The sequence below is a fragment of the Sinocyclocheilus anshuiensis genome, unplaced genomic scaffold (assembly GCF_001515605.1).
Source record: "Sinocyclocheilus anshuiensis isolate Anshui unplaced genomic scaffold, SAMN03320099.WGS_v1.1 scaffold537, whole genome shotgun sequence".
NCBI classification, from domain to species: domain Eukaryota; kingdom Metazoa; phylum Chordata; class Actinopteri; order Cypriniformes; family Cyprinidae; genus Sinocyclocheilus; species Sinocyclocheilus anshuiensis.
In genome coordinates, this window is record NW_015539854.1 from 230,061 (window position 1) to 244,652 (window position 14,592).

The 14,592-nt window shown below is 36.8% G+C and overlaps 1 protein-coding gene across 1 annotated transcript; it reads left to right on the forward strand.

Moving 5' to 3' along the window:
• The first annotated feature begins 2,897 nt into the window (after positions 1 to 2,897).
• LOC107684771 (speckle targeted PIP5K1A-regulated poly(A) polymerase-like) lies at positions 2,898 to 11,013 on the forward strand. Its single transcript, XM_016481130.1, is given in 10 exon segments — positions 2,898 to 2,973; positions 3,347 to 3,537; positions 3,729 to 3,937; positions 4,035 to 4,147; positions 4,461 to 4,585; positions 4,694 to 4,920; positions 5,025 to 5,134; positions 6,455 to 6,577; positions 6,771 to 6,863; positions 9,884 to 11,013. Coding segments are annotated over 10 exon segments (2,397 nt in total).
• Positions 11,014 to 14,592: the final 3,579 nt, after the last annotated feature.

Consider the following 14,592-nt stretch of genomic DNA (forward strand, 5'->3'; position numbering starts at 1 on the left):
AAACCAAAATCAGATATAATTGTCCTTGTGAAATTATGCATTTGTGAAAAGGCACATGCTGTACATTCTCTAGAATCTAATTGTGTAACATAAATTTGCCCTCACAGTTAGTTGGATTATGGATACCATATTCCACATTGCAGTGCATTTAGCTTATCTTTGCTGTCCATGTGGACCAGAGACTATACTGTAGGGCTGTTACCAATCAAATGAAATCAGTATCAACAAAATGCTTGTACTGCAGAAGTGGCATTAAGATGTATTTATATGCACTGTTTATGTAGATATGGGGTGGTATGTCATTTCTGAAACAATTTTCTTTAATGATTACAAACTTTCAGTTGTTGATCCTATGATCATGTCATCTATTCTTGGAAAACTTGTCTTTACCTCACTCAGCTCCTGAATGTCAAAGATTGAGATGTAATGTAGGCTTTTAAATTCCATTACGGGGTGCATCTAAAAACTGATATTAAACCCCATGTTTTGTGAGTGCATGACTTGTAATTTTTAGTCAATCTCCCGTTTTTATAGAGCTGATACACATTAAATTCGTTAGAAGTAAAGAGTATTCTTTTATATAATTACTTACAGACTCTATCCTCCCTTATGACAGCACAGCTAAATATTGCAAACTGACATTTTATTTTATTTAAACATACATTTTACAATCCTCCTTTTGGACTAAAATATATTTATATTCAACATGTATTTATTTCCTAGATGATAAATGGACTGAGCCTACAGTTACTATGAAACACGTGCTGTAATGATGTCATATAATAAAATACAATACAGTGTAGCGCATACTACAATTTGAAAGTCTAGTTTTAATTGCATATTTTTCTGTTCAGTAAGTTTTTTTTTTTTTTTTTATAACTGTATACAGCAGTGGCGAGGCCAGAAATTTTCAAGCGAGTGGACCTTGGTGAAATATGGACCCCAGTGCCTTTGGCTTTTGGCTGAAAAAAGAAAAAGGCCAAAAAAATGAGCTGAAAACAAATGCCTAAATTGAAAAAAATAAGAATTTACTTGAAAATGTGATGTTATATAATAGGCTTACTGGTCATATATCATTGAAAAGGTCTCAACTAGCATAATTGTTTCAGGACATCAAACAATACTAAATATATGTGAACAGTATAGGCTATACATGCGACTTTTGGGCTGCGTTTTGGTTTGTAGCTTCACCAAACATAGATTGACAGCCCATGCATTTACTATTTGCCATAGAATAGAAGCGCACAACTGGAAGATCGACACTGATCCACTGGGGTCTTATTACTTATTCTTTACTAGGGGTGTGCGATATTGACAAAAAAAATGATATCTCGATATTTTCTGGTATTTTATCAATTACGATAATTACACAATATTTTGCTGAGTGTGTTATTGTGCTGGTATCTGGCTACCGTGGACAGCTGACAGACTACAAAAGCTTCTAAAGTTTTTGATATTCTTCATTCTGTGTGGTGATCAGATCACAGCAGTGATAAAAATGAAACTTTTCCAATAAGTTTAAATTGAATTTTACCGTTTATGGGCATTTTTTACCTTTATAAAGCCATTTTTTTTTTCTAGAAAAGTGTGCATCACCTCGGGTCAAATCTTTACATTTAATCAGTCAATTAGAATAATAAGACATTTGGGCTGTTAAGCAAATGAAATCAGTATTGACAAAATTAATCATTGCAATGCAGAGGAAACACAGAAGCTGCATCTGAAGTTGCATTTAGATGTATTTACACACTGTTTAATGCAGCTCAGAGGGACATGGAATGCTTTAACCTGCAGTTAAACATGCATAAATAATGTTTTGATATTTTAAACACAAAATGTTTAAAACTGATGTTTGAAATTATAAAAAAAAGAAAGAAAAGATACTTTAAATGTGAAATCAAAACCGCCAGTAGGTGGCAGCAAGTCACTGTTAATAAGTGAGTCATTGCGATTGAACCGATTTATTGAAACAGTTGATTCAGAACGAAACAGCTTCATGTTGCTCAGAGACGCAAAACAGCACTGTGGCTGTGCTTGGAATTTTGAATTATTTTTGTTGTCGAAATTGAGCAAAAACAGGCAATATGCTGTCTAAAACGCAAGTCTCTTAATTACCTTATTGTTTATTGAACTGTTGTAAAAATCAATATCACATTTGTAATCATGGTGATTTTGGAGAAAAAAACGGCACTCTTCGTGGGATATTGATTAAATATATGAAATGATATAAATATATAAATTTTCTGCCCCCATATCTTGAATTTGTTTACCATTCTTAATGCACTTTAATAGACTGAATCATGCAGTGAAAGAACGCGTACACGCATTAGTCTAACCTATAGACGTCATCACATAATGTATGCGTGCACTCTGTAGATGTGTTTTGTTAGGTTTTTGCGATCTACTCAATAACGTCAAATCACACATCGTTAGAACAACAATCATGATATTATCGCAGATGATATAGATATATTGGGTGGACCAGCCATCAATCTGAGTGGGCCAGTGCCACCCTGGCCCTTATGTAGCCTCGCCACTGGTATACAGCAAATGTACATTTTTCACAAGGCAGCCCCACCCATAGACATGGGCCCACCTGCTGAAAGCCGGTGTTGTGCCCAATTCTGACCCCTGCCAAATTATTACCCCCCTAGTATTGGTTAGGTGTGGGGGAGGGGTTAGGATTAGGCAATCAGATAGCGATTTCAACGAGAGGGGTAATAATTTGGCAGGGGGTCGAAAATGGGCACAACACCGGAACTGAAATTCCCCGCTCAGAGTTTCTGCTGGAAGAATAGAAGGGACGGACGCAGGTAACATCATGGAGGGACATTTGATTTGTTTCATGTAACAGCGACTCGGACGCATTTCTTGGGAATGATCAGTACTGCCTCTCAATGAAGCTCGATAAAGACATCCAGACAACGCAAAGAGGGTTTCACTGCAACCTCTGCATCGTTAATTTACCCAACAGTAAATTATAATAAACTAAAACATCAGTGCTAACACAAGTGAGACATGTTCCTGCACTTTGCAAACCTGCTATAATACAATAATTATATATAAAAAGTACTTGCACTAAATGTGGAACTGCCACTAAAAATTAGGGCACTTTTCACCAAAAGGTAGTTTTGTAACACATTAGATGGTAATACCACGGCATTTATTTTGTATCATGAAGTCTTATAAATACTATGATTGTTATTAGGTAAAAATTCATAAACATGGTATACACCAATGTACGGTGGCATAATCCTCTCATAACGTCACTGTACCAGTTTTTTGTAATTTGCTTAATGTACTCCATCAATTTCATTTGGCATTCAACTCAAGTATTTCCGTTCAGGGCCAAGCCTGGAAGACCATGTTAAAGGAAAGAAACACCAACATCTCCTGCGGCTCAGAGCTCAGCGTAAAGCTCAGGAGGAGAACAGCGTGTTTGTGAGCGGCTTTAAACCAGACACGTCTCAAACCGATCTGAAGGAGTATTTGGCACAGTTTGGGCCGGTGTCAGATGTGATCATGGACAAGCAGAAGGTTCATATACTGTCTTTACCCTGTGGTCTAGTTCTCCTGTGGTAATAATTTAATCGTTGTCTTGCTTACATCTGCATTTGATGTAACATTTGCTAACCCTGTGTTAACATTAACCCTGAGTTAAGTAACATTAACATAGGGTTCATTTGAGTAAAAGGAGATGTAATGTGAGATTTGTTGTTTTTTTGTAGGGTGTCTATGCTATAGTTGAGTTCTCCAAGCCGCAGAACGCTCAGACAGCTCTGGCACAACTACAGCATCAGCTCAATGGACTGAAACTCCATGTCAAGCCCAGAGAGAGGAAAGAGTTTAAACTGGCCAGCAGGGGGAAACAAGACTCCAAAACCCCCCAGATCAGCCTGGACAAACTCAACTACAAGCTCTGCAAGACTTCATCTGTAAGAGAGCGTTTCACATCCAGGCAGCACAATGAAAAGTGTGTTTGCGTCATTAGAAGTTTTTTCTCATTTATTTTTAATGTTCTTTTTGGGTGTGAAAAATGAGCAGATGCTGAAGGTGGTGGAGAGTTTCGAGTTGAAAGACAATGAGAAGAAAGTGAGAGAACTTCTAGTTCAGCTGCTACAGGAAGTCTTCACAGAGTTCTTTCCAGGTTCTCTCTTAACTAAAACATGAACCAGACAAGACGAGTGCATAAAATAAACATTCACCCTGTCTATTTTTAAAATGCATATTATAGAACTTCAAGTCCAGTCAACAACTTATGCATAGAACCAATTCCTGCCCTACATTTGAGAGAGAGATTTGTTGCTCTGTCTGTATCATCACAATTTGAATCGGTGCAGAAGAGTGCAACAATGACCACACATTTTTTTCTGCAGCATTGGTTTTTAATATTTTTCCTGTTTATTTTCTTGTGATTTTAAAAAAGATTCTTCAAAAAGTCCTTGTGTCATGTGTTACAGATTGCCAAATTGTGCCCTTTGGATCCTCTGTGAACACTTTTGGGATTCACTCCTGTGACATTGATCTGTTCCTCGACCTTGAGAACACCAAAGTTTTTCAAGCTCGTGCCAAGTCTTCTGAAGAGGTGTGTTAGCAGCTCTAATACTGGGCAACTGTGACCTCAAACATCACGTAATCAAACTATTTACTTCTGTCAATCTGTAAAATCTCAAAAACTGCCAATTTTCAGCAGACAGGAAAAAACCAGTCTGAGGATTGCCGCTCTGAAGACTCCATTTTATCCGACATTCACCTGTCCACTGCCAATCCTGCTGAAGTATTGGAGCTGGTTGCAGTCATTTTGAGGAAGTGCGTGCCAGGTGTGCACAAAGTCCAGACACTCAGCACTGCCCGACTCCCTGTAGTCAAGTTCAGTCATCGAGAGCTCAGCCTCCACGGTGACATCACCATCAACAACAGGTTGAAAACAGCCGTTTTGGCCACTTTGTGAAATGGAAAATCTTGGAGTATAGCACCCCATTGGATGATCTCTGTCTATAATAATGTTTTTCCTTCTGCACCAGATTGGCAGTAAGAAACACGCGATTTTTGCAGTTGTGTTCAGGCATTGACTCCAGACTGCAACCCTTAGTCTACACCATCCGATTATGGGCCAAGCAGAAACAATTAGCGGGTAATAAAGTTGTGCATGACAATTAATCGTGAACATCAGATAAAAAAAATGACTACATTTTTAGTGTTTTACCACATATGAGTGCATATATTTAGGGCTAAGTTTTTTTATCAGCATATTAATAGTTAATAAATAATTCTTGACTGTAAAGTGATGTGACTATAGTACAGTAATAAATCATCAAATATAATGTTTTTAATCAAATTATTCAGAAATGCAGAACCACCTTGATGTATGCTTTGAACTGAACTTTTACAATTTAAATAATTTATTACATTGTTTATATTCCTATATTAAGTGTTAGACTCGATTTATGGGGTAAAAATGTATCAAAATATAAAAATTTTAATGGTGTAATACCAAGCTTTGCTTGTTTTTGGCAAAATATAACTTTTAACTCAAAATATTCTTTTGATTTTGGGGTAATATGAATGACCTGGACATTTCTTGACAGTTTTGGTGCGATTCACATGTACAGTTTTCTCAGGTTAACATTATACATTTTGAATATTATAGGGAACCTGTCTGGCCCTGGACCGTTGTTGAACAATTACACTCTTACACTGCTGGTGATCTTCTACCTTCAGAATCGAGACCCTCCTGTGCTTCCCACTGTGAACCAGCTAAAGAACATGGCCTGTGCGTTAACCAGGACTGCTCTTCATTTAACTTCCTTAATCATTTGTTTTTTCCTGTATTTTATGACTTATTACATATTTTGTTGACTTTTTATTAAAGGAGTATTAGATGCAGATGTAACAGGATGTCAGACTAAACCGTATCTGTCATGAGAGCCTGAGATGCATATTAATAATGGCTTTTGTTTGTGCAGGTGAGGAAGAAGAGTGTATTATTGAGGAATGGGATTGTACATTTCCTAGTCAGCCATTTATTGTACCGCCCAGCAAAAACACTGAAGATCTCTGTAAGTACCACATATGCTTTACATTTTTATCACGTTCTTAAACCGGTTATGGTTAATATGCTGACAAAGCGTGTGGTCATGTAAACATGTAAAACTGTTTTCCTTGCGTACAGTTATAAACGGCTTCGGCATAATCTGATCAACATGGCTAGATTGTTGCCCAAATTTGTCTGACATATAAACATCGTAACTGCCATTCTATCAGCTTACAGACCTTAGTGCATGCGCATATTGAATTCTCTGCAGATGTAGACGAGGCTGTGAGGGATAGACTTGCTGCCTTTACAATGGTACATAGTGTATAAAGTTGCTAGGTCCCATAATTTTCAAAACCTGCAACCTTCAAAAATGTTTTAGTTTTCTCAGGTTAACCTTATACATTTTGAATATTATAGGGAACCTGTCTGGCCCTGGACCGTTGTTGAACAATTACGCTCTTACACTGCTGGTGATCTTCTACCTTCAGAATCGAGACCCTCCTGTGCTTCCCACTGTGAACCAGCTAAAGAACATGGCCTGTGCGTTAACCAGGACTGCTCTTCATTTAACTTCCTTAATCATTTGTTTTTTCCTGTATTTTATGACTTATTACATATTTTGTTGACTTTTTATTAAAGGAGTATTAGATGCAGATGTAACAGGATGTCAGACTAAACCGTATCTGTCATGAGAGCCTGAGATGCATATTAATAATGGCTTTTGTTTGTGCAGGTGAGGAAGAAGAGTGTATTATTGAGGAATGGGATTGTACATTTCCTAGTCAGCCATTTATTGTACCGCCCAGCAAAAACACTGAAGATCTCTGTAAGTATACCATATGCTTTACATTATCAGTTAACATGTTTACATTCACTTTCTTAAACTGGTTACCAGTTAACTGCATAGGTCATCAATGGCTTCAGCATTAGCTGATCAACACAGCTGCAGTAGATTTTTACGGCATGTAAACCCTTAACTGCCTTTCTGTCAGCTTATAGACCTTAGTGCAGGTGAATCATTTTCAAAACCTGCAACCTTTCAAAAATGTTTTATGGAACCATAGAACACACTGTACTTTTGTCCCTCACATCCTTGATGCTTAATTTGTCAAAAAATAAATGTGACACTACCCTGACTAATGTTTATTGAAGTGCACATCTGACTATATATTCACATCCAGCAAAAATTGTGTTTCACGATAGAGGAGACGACAATAATTGGTACACCGTGTTCTCATGCAGCCTCCTTCTGTAGGAGAAGTTCTAAAGTCAAAAACTCATCGCTGCATCCCTAGAAACTGCAAACATAGTAGAATACAAGTCCATACAAATTTCTTGATTTTTGGAATACTTTTTAGTGATTTAACATCGCAACTTGCACAACTAACAGATGGAATACTCGGAGAATAATCTTTGTTTTGATGTCACAGGTGTTTTTTTTAAAAACCCATTTGTTAACTGGTATTTCAATAAAATTAGTTATCAGCCTACTGATGTGCATGTAAACATGCTCAGTATCTCATCTGCTTTTTTACAAACCCTAGTGTGCTCCCTACCTAGATATTATCATAGGTGTCTTCCAACACAAAGGCTGTAACAAACAGCAGGCAGCAGCAAAATTTAGATAGTTTGATGTTACCTTGTGATCAAAATCAAAGACAGCATTGAAGGTATCCTCTGTGGAGAAGTTTCCTTATTTCCTCTGGCATTGCCCTTCTGCCTTTTATCTAAATGGTAATATATAATTTATCTAACCAAATATAGTTTATTATATGGTCTCACTTTATTTTAAAGAGCAGGTCATGGTTCATGGTTTTTTAAAGTGTCCTAATATTGTGTTGGAGTCCCCTACAACAGGTTTAAATGCATCTAAGGTCAGAAAACACTGTAATTTTCCCAGAATATACATTTATATATAGAGTCATTTGTCCATGATTTCGAAACGGTTCGTTCGATTCAGTTCTGAGAGAAATGTCTGTAAACCCCTCCCTTCCATAAGCCTACTCTGCTCTGATTGGTCAGCTGGCCAAGCCTGTTGTGATTGGCACAAAAAGGAGCGCTTGAGCAAGTTAGCGAGCACTACCATCTGTGCTGTCAAGTCCGCGGTTGTTTTTGATGTGGCAGGTTGCATATTGGGGATGTGACCCCAATAACGTCATATTTAGGCACTGGAATGCGAATTTACCAGGGGAACCCCGACTGAAAGCGTGTATTTTACACCCCAGAACGCGATTTTTAAAGGGGGACCACCCTCGAAACACGATTGGGCTAGTTTTGAGTAGCAATTGGGCGGGATTTGTTGTGACAACCTGGGAACCCCAGCATGCACCTTTACATAAAACAATAATATAGTGCTCCAATCAGTTCTTAAAATAATGACATAAAAACATTTTCTTTAACACTTATGCAAGCGAATCGTGCCCACAGCTAAAGTTTAGCTGCTAAAGTGTAAACACTTAACAAAACAATAATGGTGGATATGTTAGCCGAGTGCTAACGTGACTAACTGATGAAACAATACTAACGTCATATTTAGGCACTGGAATGCGAATTTACCATGGGAACCCCGACTGAAAGCGTGTATTTTACACCCCAGAACGCGATTTTTAAAGGGGGACCACCCTCGAAACACGATTGGGCTAGTTTTGAGTAGCAATTGGGCGGGATTTGTTGTGACAACCTGGGAACCTCAGTTCTTACATTAATGACATAAAAACATGTTGTTTAACACTTATGCAAGAGAATCGTGCCCACAGCTAAAGTTAAGCTGATAAACTGTAAACACTTACATTAAAACAATAATGGTGGATACGTTAGCCGAGTGTATGTCTACTGTAATACTGTACTGTTAACCAAAATATGTCTACTGTAATGTCTGAAGAACGACAGACAAAAGACGCTCCGTGTCTTAATCTTTAATTATAACGCAGAACAGCTGTATCACATGTGCACCAGCCTAACTAACTCATCTCTCTCTACCGGGTCTTTTACTCCCTGCATTAACCCTATAACTACATAAACAGCACTTTCACAATGATTATAAAGTCTGTGCGCTACACTACATTATTTATTATTAAACGAAGTAATTAGAACAACGACACATTAATCGACACATTCTTAGGAAATAGTGGGTTCACAGCGAATTATCAGATAAAACAGTAATATCGTGCTTTACCTGGGAACCTAAAGCTGCACTAGGTGTACATCACATATTAGCACAAAATAAACTAGATATTTTGAGCACTCAATTGAAAATGTACACATAACGTATCAATCGTACTTACAGGTTGTGGTTCGGAGACGGTTGTTGGTCCAAATAAAGAAGATTAGAAGCCAACAAAGATAAAAGGCTAGATTAGAGAAGCACACCTCGGTAAAATGACGAGCACAACAAAAGGTTCGAATTGTATTTCTGTGTTATCGTGGAACACGGCATCTTCTCGACACAGAGAGTGTTCGTATTTTGTGGGCAGGCGGGGATTATGCTAATGTCTTACCCAGTGACGTAGATCGGTAACAGGCAGAAGATTCAAAAATATAACGACTCGTTACGGTGATTCTGAGTCGACTCTTTCTTTTGAGAGACAGTATCTTTATTTACCATGCACTTTTTTGATTAACAACTTTGCAGACTGTTTACATTGAAGGATAGCTACCTTACAAACTGCAAAAGAGATTTTTCGAAAACCCAGTTTTGAGTGCTCAAATCACTTGAACATGCTGCTCTCCATACTGACATCAGTAGACTGTGCCTATGATGTAAATTACATCACAAACTGTCTGCTAGAGATGTACAGTTTAATTGTGTTATTCTCCTTGTAACTTTCCCTAACTCATTTCCCTCAGGCACTTTGCTTTTTGGATTCTTCACTTTCTACTCAAAGTTGGATTTCTCTGCATCAGTGGTGTCTCTGCGAGACGGCCATGTATAGCCTATTACAGATTTCCTCCAAAGTGATGAGGAAGTGGTAAACACCTCAGAGGCCTCTGGTCCCAAACCACTGTGTTCCTCTGTCCCCAAACTGAGGCCTATGAATGTCCTGGATCCATTTGAGCTAAACCACAATGTGGCGGGGAACCTTAATGAACGAACGCAAAAGAACTTCAAGCGGGAATGCTGCGAGGCTGAGAAGTATTGCCGCAGTTTGCAGTATCAGCAAAAATCAACCAAGGGCAAATCCTGGGGCCTTGTGCGGCTCTTTGCGCCGCCGACCGAAGCCGGACTCCGTTCACAGGTCGACACTGAGAAGATTATGGAGGTCAGTATCCCCTTCAAGGCAGCCGTTCTCCCAGAACCCTTGCGTGCCCAACTGGCATTGGCTGGGCAGGGTTTTAGAGGTCTTTGGTTTGCAAAAGTCTGCTCTGCTGTGCACATGGTGTTTCATGAAGTTTTAAAATGTTCACCTTTAGAGGAAACTCAAACTACAGCTGTTTGTCAAAATCTGGACAAAGCAGACAGAGATGGAAATGAAATGGAGGTTAATAACCAAGGTGTAGAAGACTCTGGTCTACAAGCCAAAGGTGAAACTGGTAAGAAGAGACCTCTTACAGTGGACGAGGAGGGTCCGTCGACCTCCACTGTTATACAAGCCAAAAGACAGAAGCTAGATGCTGATGTGGAGCACCCAGAGCCGGTCCACTGGACTTGGACTCAAAGGAACCGCGTTTGGGCAGGCCGACGGAAAGTGCGAAGAGATCCCTTGAAGACTAGTGATGAGACTTCCAAACCTGAAGGAGGCTGCGTTGACATTGAGAGCAGGGTGACCCAGAGCATTGTGGAGAAAGAGGAGAAACTGCAAGATTTGTTGGAATTCAACGTGGATGCAGAAGTTGTCGGCGGGAACGAAAGCACCAAGGTTGTCCTCCGTTTTCACCCCAGCCATGATACCGCAGGCGTCTTTCAAGACTTCTTCCATTTTCTAGAGTCCTTCCTGCCTAAGATGGCAGAAACTATTCTAGGGAGAGCAGAGTCATAATTTTTTTTTCTTTTGTTCAAAATTGGTGTGAAATTTGCATAAACTACAACTTTCAAACAGAGCTCAGAGGTCTGCCCTTCTAAGGAAAAAAAAAATTTTTAGTGAATGTTTTGAGAATATAACTCATAATGCTTATAGCATGGTCTTAGTTAAAATGTATTTTTTTCCCTGTATGTATTGGGTTTTTGTAATTTTTTTTTCCTCCCATGATTTTGGCATGTTTGCCTCTCCATAATGTAAATATAATAAATGTGAACACTCACATTAAAGTTTGAACTCAAAACACCTGGGCTCTGGCTTTCTTAATTAAACAGAAAGTTATGATTTTAAAATCTGATTTGATGTGCTGCAAATGATTTGTTGTAAACAATCTGAAATTTGCATGCGGGTGTTGAATATATATATATTTTTAATACTCCAAATACTCGCCATAGCCTACAGTGGCTTTTATAAACTATATACATGTATCTTGGTTTGACAATTGTTTACATTTCTGTCATAAATTGTGTAAAATTACTTGGAAGTGAACTAAGGTTCTACTAAAACGTGATCTCCATATCAATACATCATAAAGCTGGTATGACAGTTCTTATATCTCAATGGTTAGTTAGTGTGGTATCTGTCTTTTTTTTTTTTTAAACCATCTTGTGACATTTTGCTGTTACCATACTGATTTGATGATGTCCAAAAAAGGTAACTTCCTGGATGATGATTAAGAAATTCAGAAACTTATTACAGAAAATATATAAAAACACATTTTGGTTGAAGCTTTTATTAAAAAAGAAGAAATGGAACACTTGATAAATTACCAACTTTTCATGTTAGATTCTAGGGGAATAGCAAAAATATGGTATAAAACGCGCTCTTAGCAGTGATAGTGTGATGTTAGATAAGAAAAATGTGACTAATATGATTTAAATAAAAAAAAAAAAAAGTGAGTTTAATATTTTTTACAATAAGACTTGATGGTGACATGAAAACATACATGTATGTTATAACAGAAATGACTCACCTGTAGTAAAATCAATAACACACCTCATGTGGCCTTTCCCCTTAATTACTTTTTGCAGCTTCATTTCCATGTTAATGTTCAGGACCTGTTCTACCCATCAGCCTGCTGTCCATAAGGTGGACGTTATGGCCGTAAGACATGCTTAGAATGGAAAAACTGTGAGTGCTCTGGAATGAGAATTCAGAGGCGTGTACAGAGATAAATGACTGTAATTACACAATGAGGCATGCTGCTTCATTACAGCTGCTATATATGACACCTGAGGATTAGTCACAAATGAACAGCACACATCCTGCTTTATTTCATGCAATCTGATATGCATGCAAAAGTAATTAAGACAGATATAATGGAGGAGGTAATAAAACTTAAATGAGCATTTTTAATTTTTTTTATTTGTATTGTTGGGAAAGAGTTTGTGGGAAATGTAGGAGAGATCCACAAAATATATTTGCTGGTATTGAGCATGTATATGCGTGCATTCCGCTTTTTTATGGTGCATTACAAATTATGTAATTTGTGACTTCTGTGAATTGAAAGACTGGCTTTAGACGTTGCATCAGAGGGTCCATTTAGGAAGAAGACTATCAGCGTTATAAATAAACAGATAAAAATCTTTTATTAAACTAGAATGCTTTTCAAATAAATTAACTAATATTTAAATTTTAAATAAAACAAGTAATTGAACTGAACAGTAACCATTTACGTTTCTATTAGTGCTGTCAAACGATTAATTGCATCCAAAATAAAAGTGTTTGTTTATGTAATATATGTGTGTACTGTGTATATTTATTATGTATATATAAATACACACACATGCAGGTATATATTTAAGAGAAATATGTTGTTTATATATAAAATATGTTTATATATAATATAAATTACATGAATATAAATATATACATGTAAATATTTTCAAAATATATAGTCGCGATTAATGACAGCACTAGTTTCTATTAAAATATATTTAAAGTTAAAAAAAATACATATTTAAATTAATAGATAATTAAATTGTTTTAAATATACTTTTTTCCCTCAGGATTTTAATGTATTTTATGCTTTGAATCACGACAGTTTTTGAGCCAAGTGGATTTTGATCGCAAATTTTCTTGTTTTAATAAAAATAAATATATTAAGTTGACAGTTGGTTTGTATGCTAAATAAACCCTAAAGATGTCTGACAGTTGTGTATTGATCTTTGTTAAAAGGTCTTTTCTTTGGTCTTAACCCGCCTGGCAAACGGCGAGTCAAAAAAAAAAAAAGCTTTGACAAAACTTTGTAATGATTTATAAATTTGGAATGCATAACTTTAGGTTTATGTGCTAGTATTTTGCAATCAGCATTAACAAGGCTGAACATTTAAAGATTTATTAACCTCTCACATTTACATTGATCATATTTTTCTTTGTTTTTATTAGTTACATGTCAGGATACTTTTTGACATAAAAATAGGTTTATTCATATTAAAATAAAGTGTCAATGGAAGTAAAAAAAAAATTATAACAATTTGATGAATGATTATGTATGCAATCTTGCCTCAACAAGAGAAAACAGGAAGATAATATAAAAATGGTCTCAAACATTTTCTTATGCCAAAACTGGCAAATGAGACCTAGTCAGATTACATTATGGAAACCTAAAATAGTTTTCCAACATGACTTCAGTATGACAGTCTTTTATTGTTGAAAAGTGGAGGCACCTCATAATTATTTAACGGCAACAACTTATTGATCCTGGACCAGTCACAAAAACACATTTAACCTGTAAATCTTTTAACGGCACATCAGCTGGTATGTATTTGTTTTAATTAGATGCTAACTGAAGAAGAAAGAGTTGCGTGGTTCTGTAACCTGCAACCTCAGTACACAGCAGATTTGTTGTTAACTGTTATCTATCTCCCAGAGGAAGAATTAAAGGGGTCATATGATGCGATTTCAAGTTTTCCTTTCTCTTTGGAGTGTTACAAGCTGTTCGTGGATAGATAAGATCCCTGAAGTTGCAAAGACTAAAGTCTCAAAACCAAAGAGATATTCTTTATCAAAGTGAAGACTCTGCCACGCCCCCCTAAAACGGCTCGTTCTAACACGCCCCCACATATCTATTTTTTGTTTTAGGTAACAACAACAACATTATTGTATGTGATTGATGTGATGTGTGTGTGTGTGTGTGTGTGTGTATATATATATATGTGTATTTTTTTTTATCTGAATTTGTCTTTGTCTCTGCACTTTCTATTCAACCTGTCAAGAAACAATATTTCCACTTTTGAAAAAAATGGTTTGATCATCATGACATCATATTTACAGATGTGGCATCATGGTTCAAACAAAGGTTAGTTCGTCTTGCAGTGTTTATCAGTAATTTAATCACGTTTACATATATTGGCTTTGTCGAGCTAAAAAAAGGACTCTTAAAAAATAAATAGACACATTTTGAAAAGTAAATAAATTGCAAATGTACTGCAACAATGTTAAAATAAAATAACAATTTGATAGGCTGTAATCAGATTTAAAATGATTAATAATATTTTAAGACTCAGGCCCTGGAAGAAACACATTTGTTTACTGCTA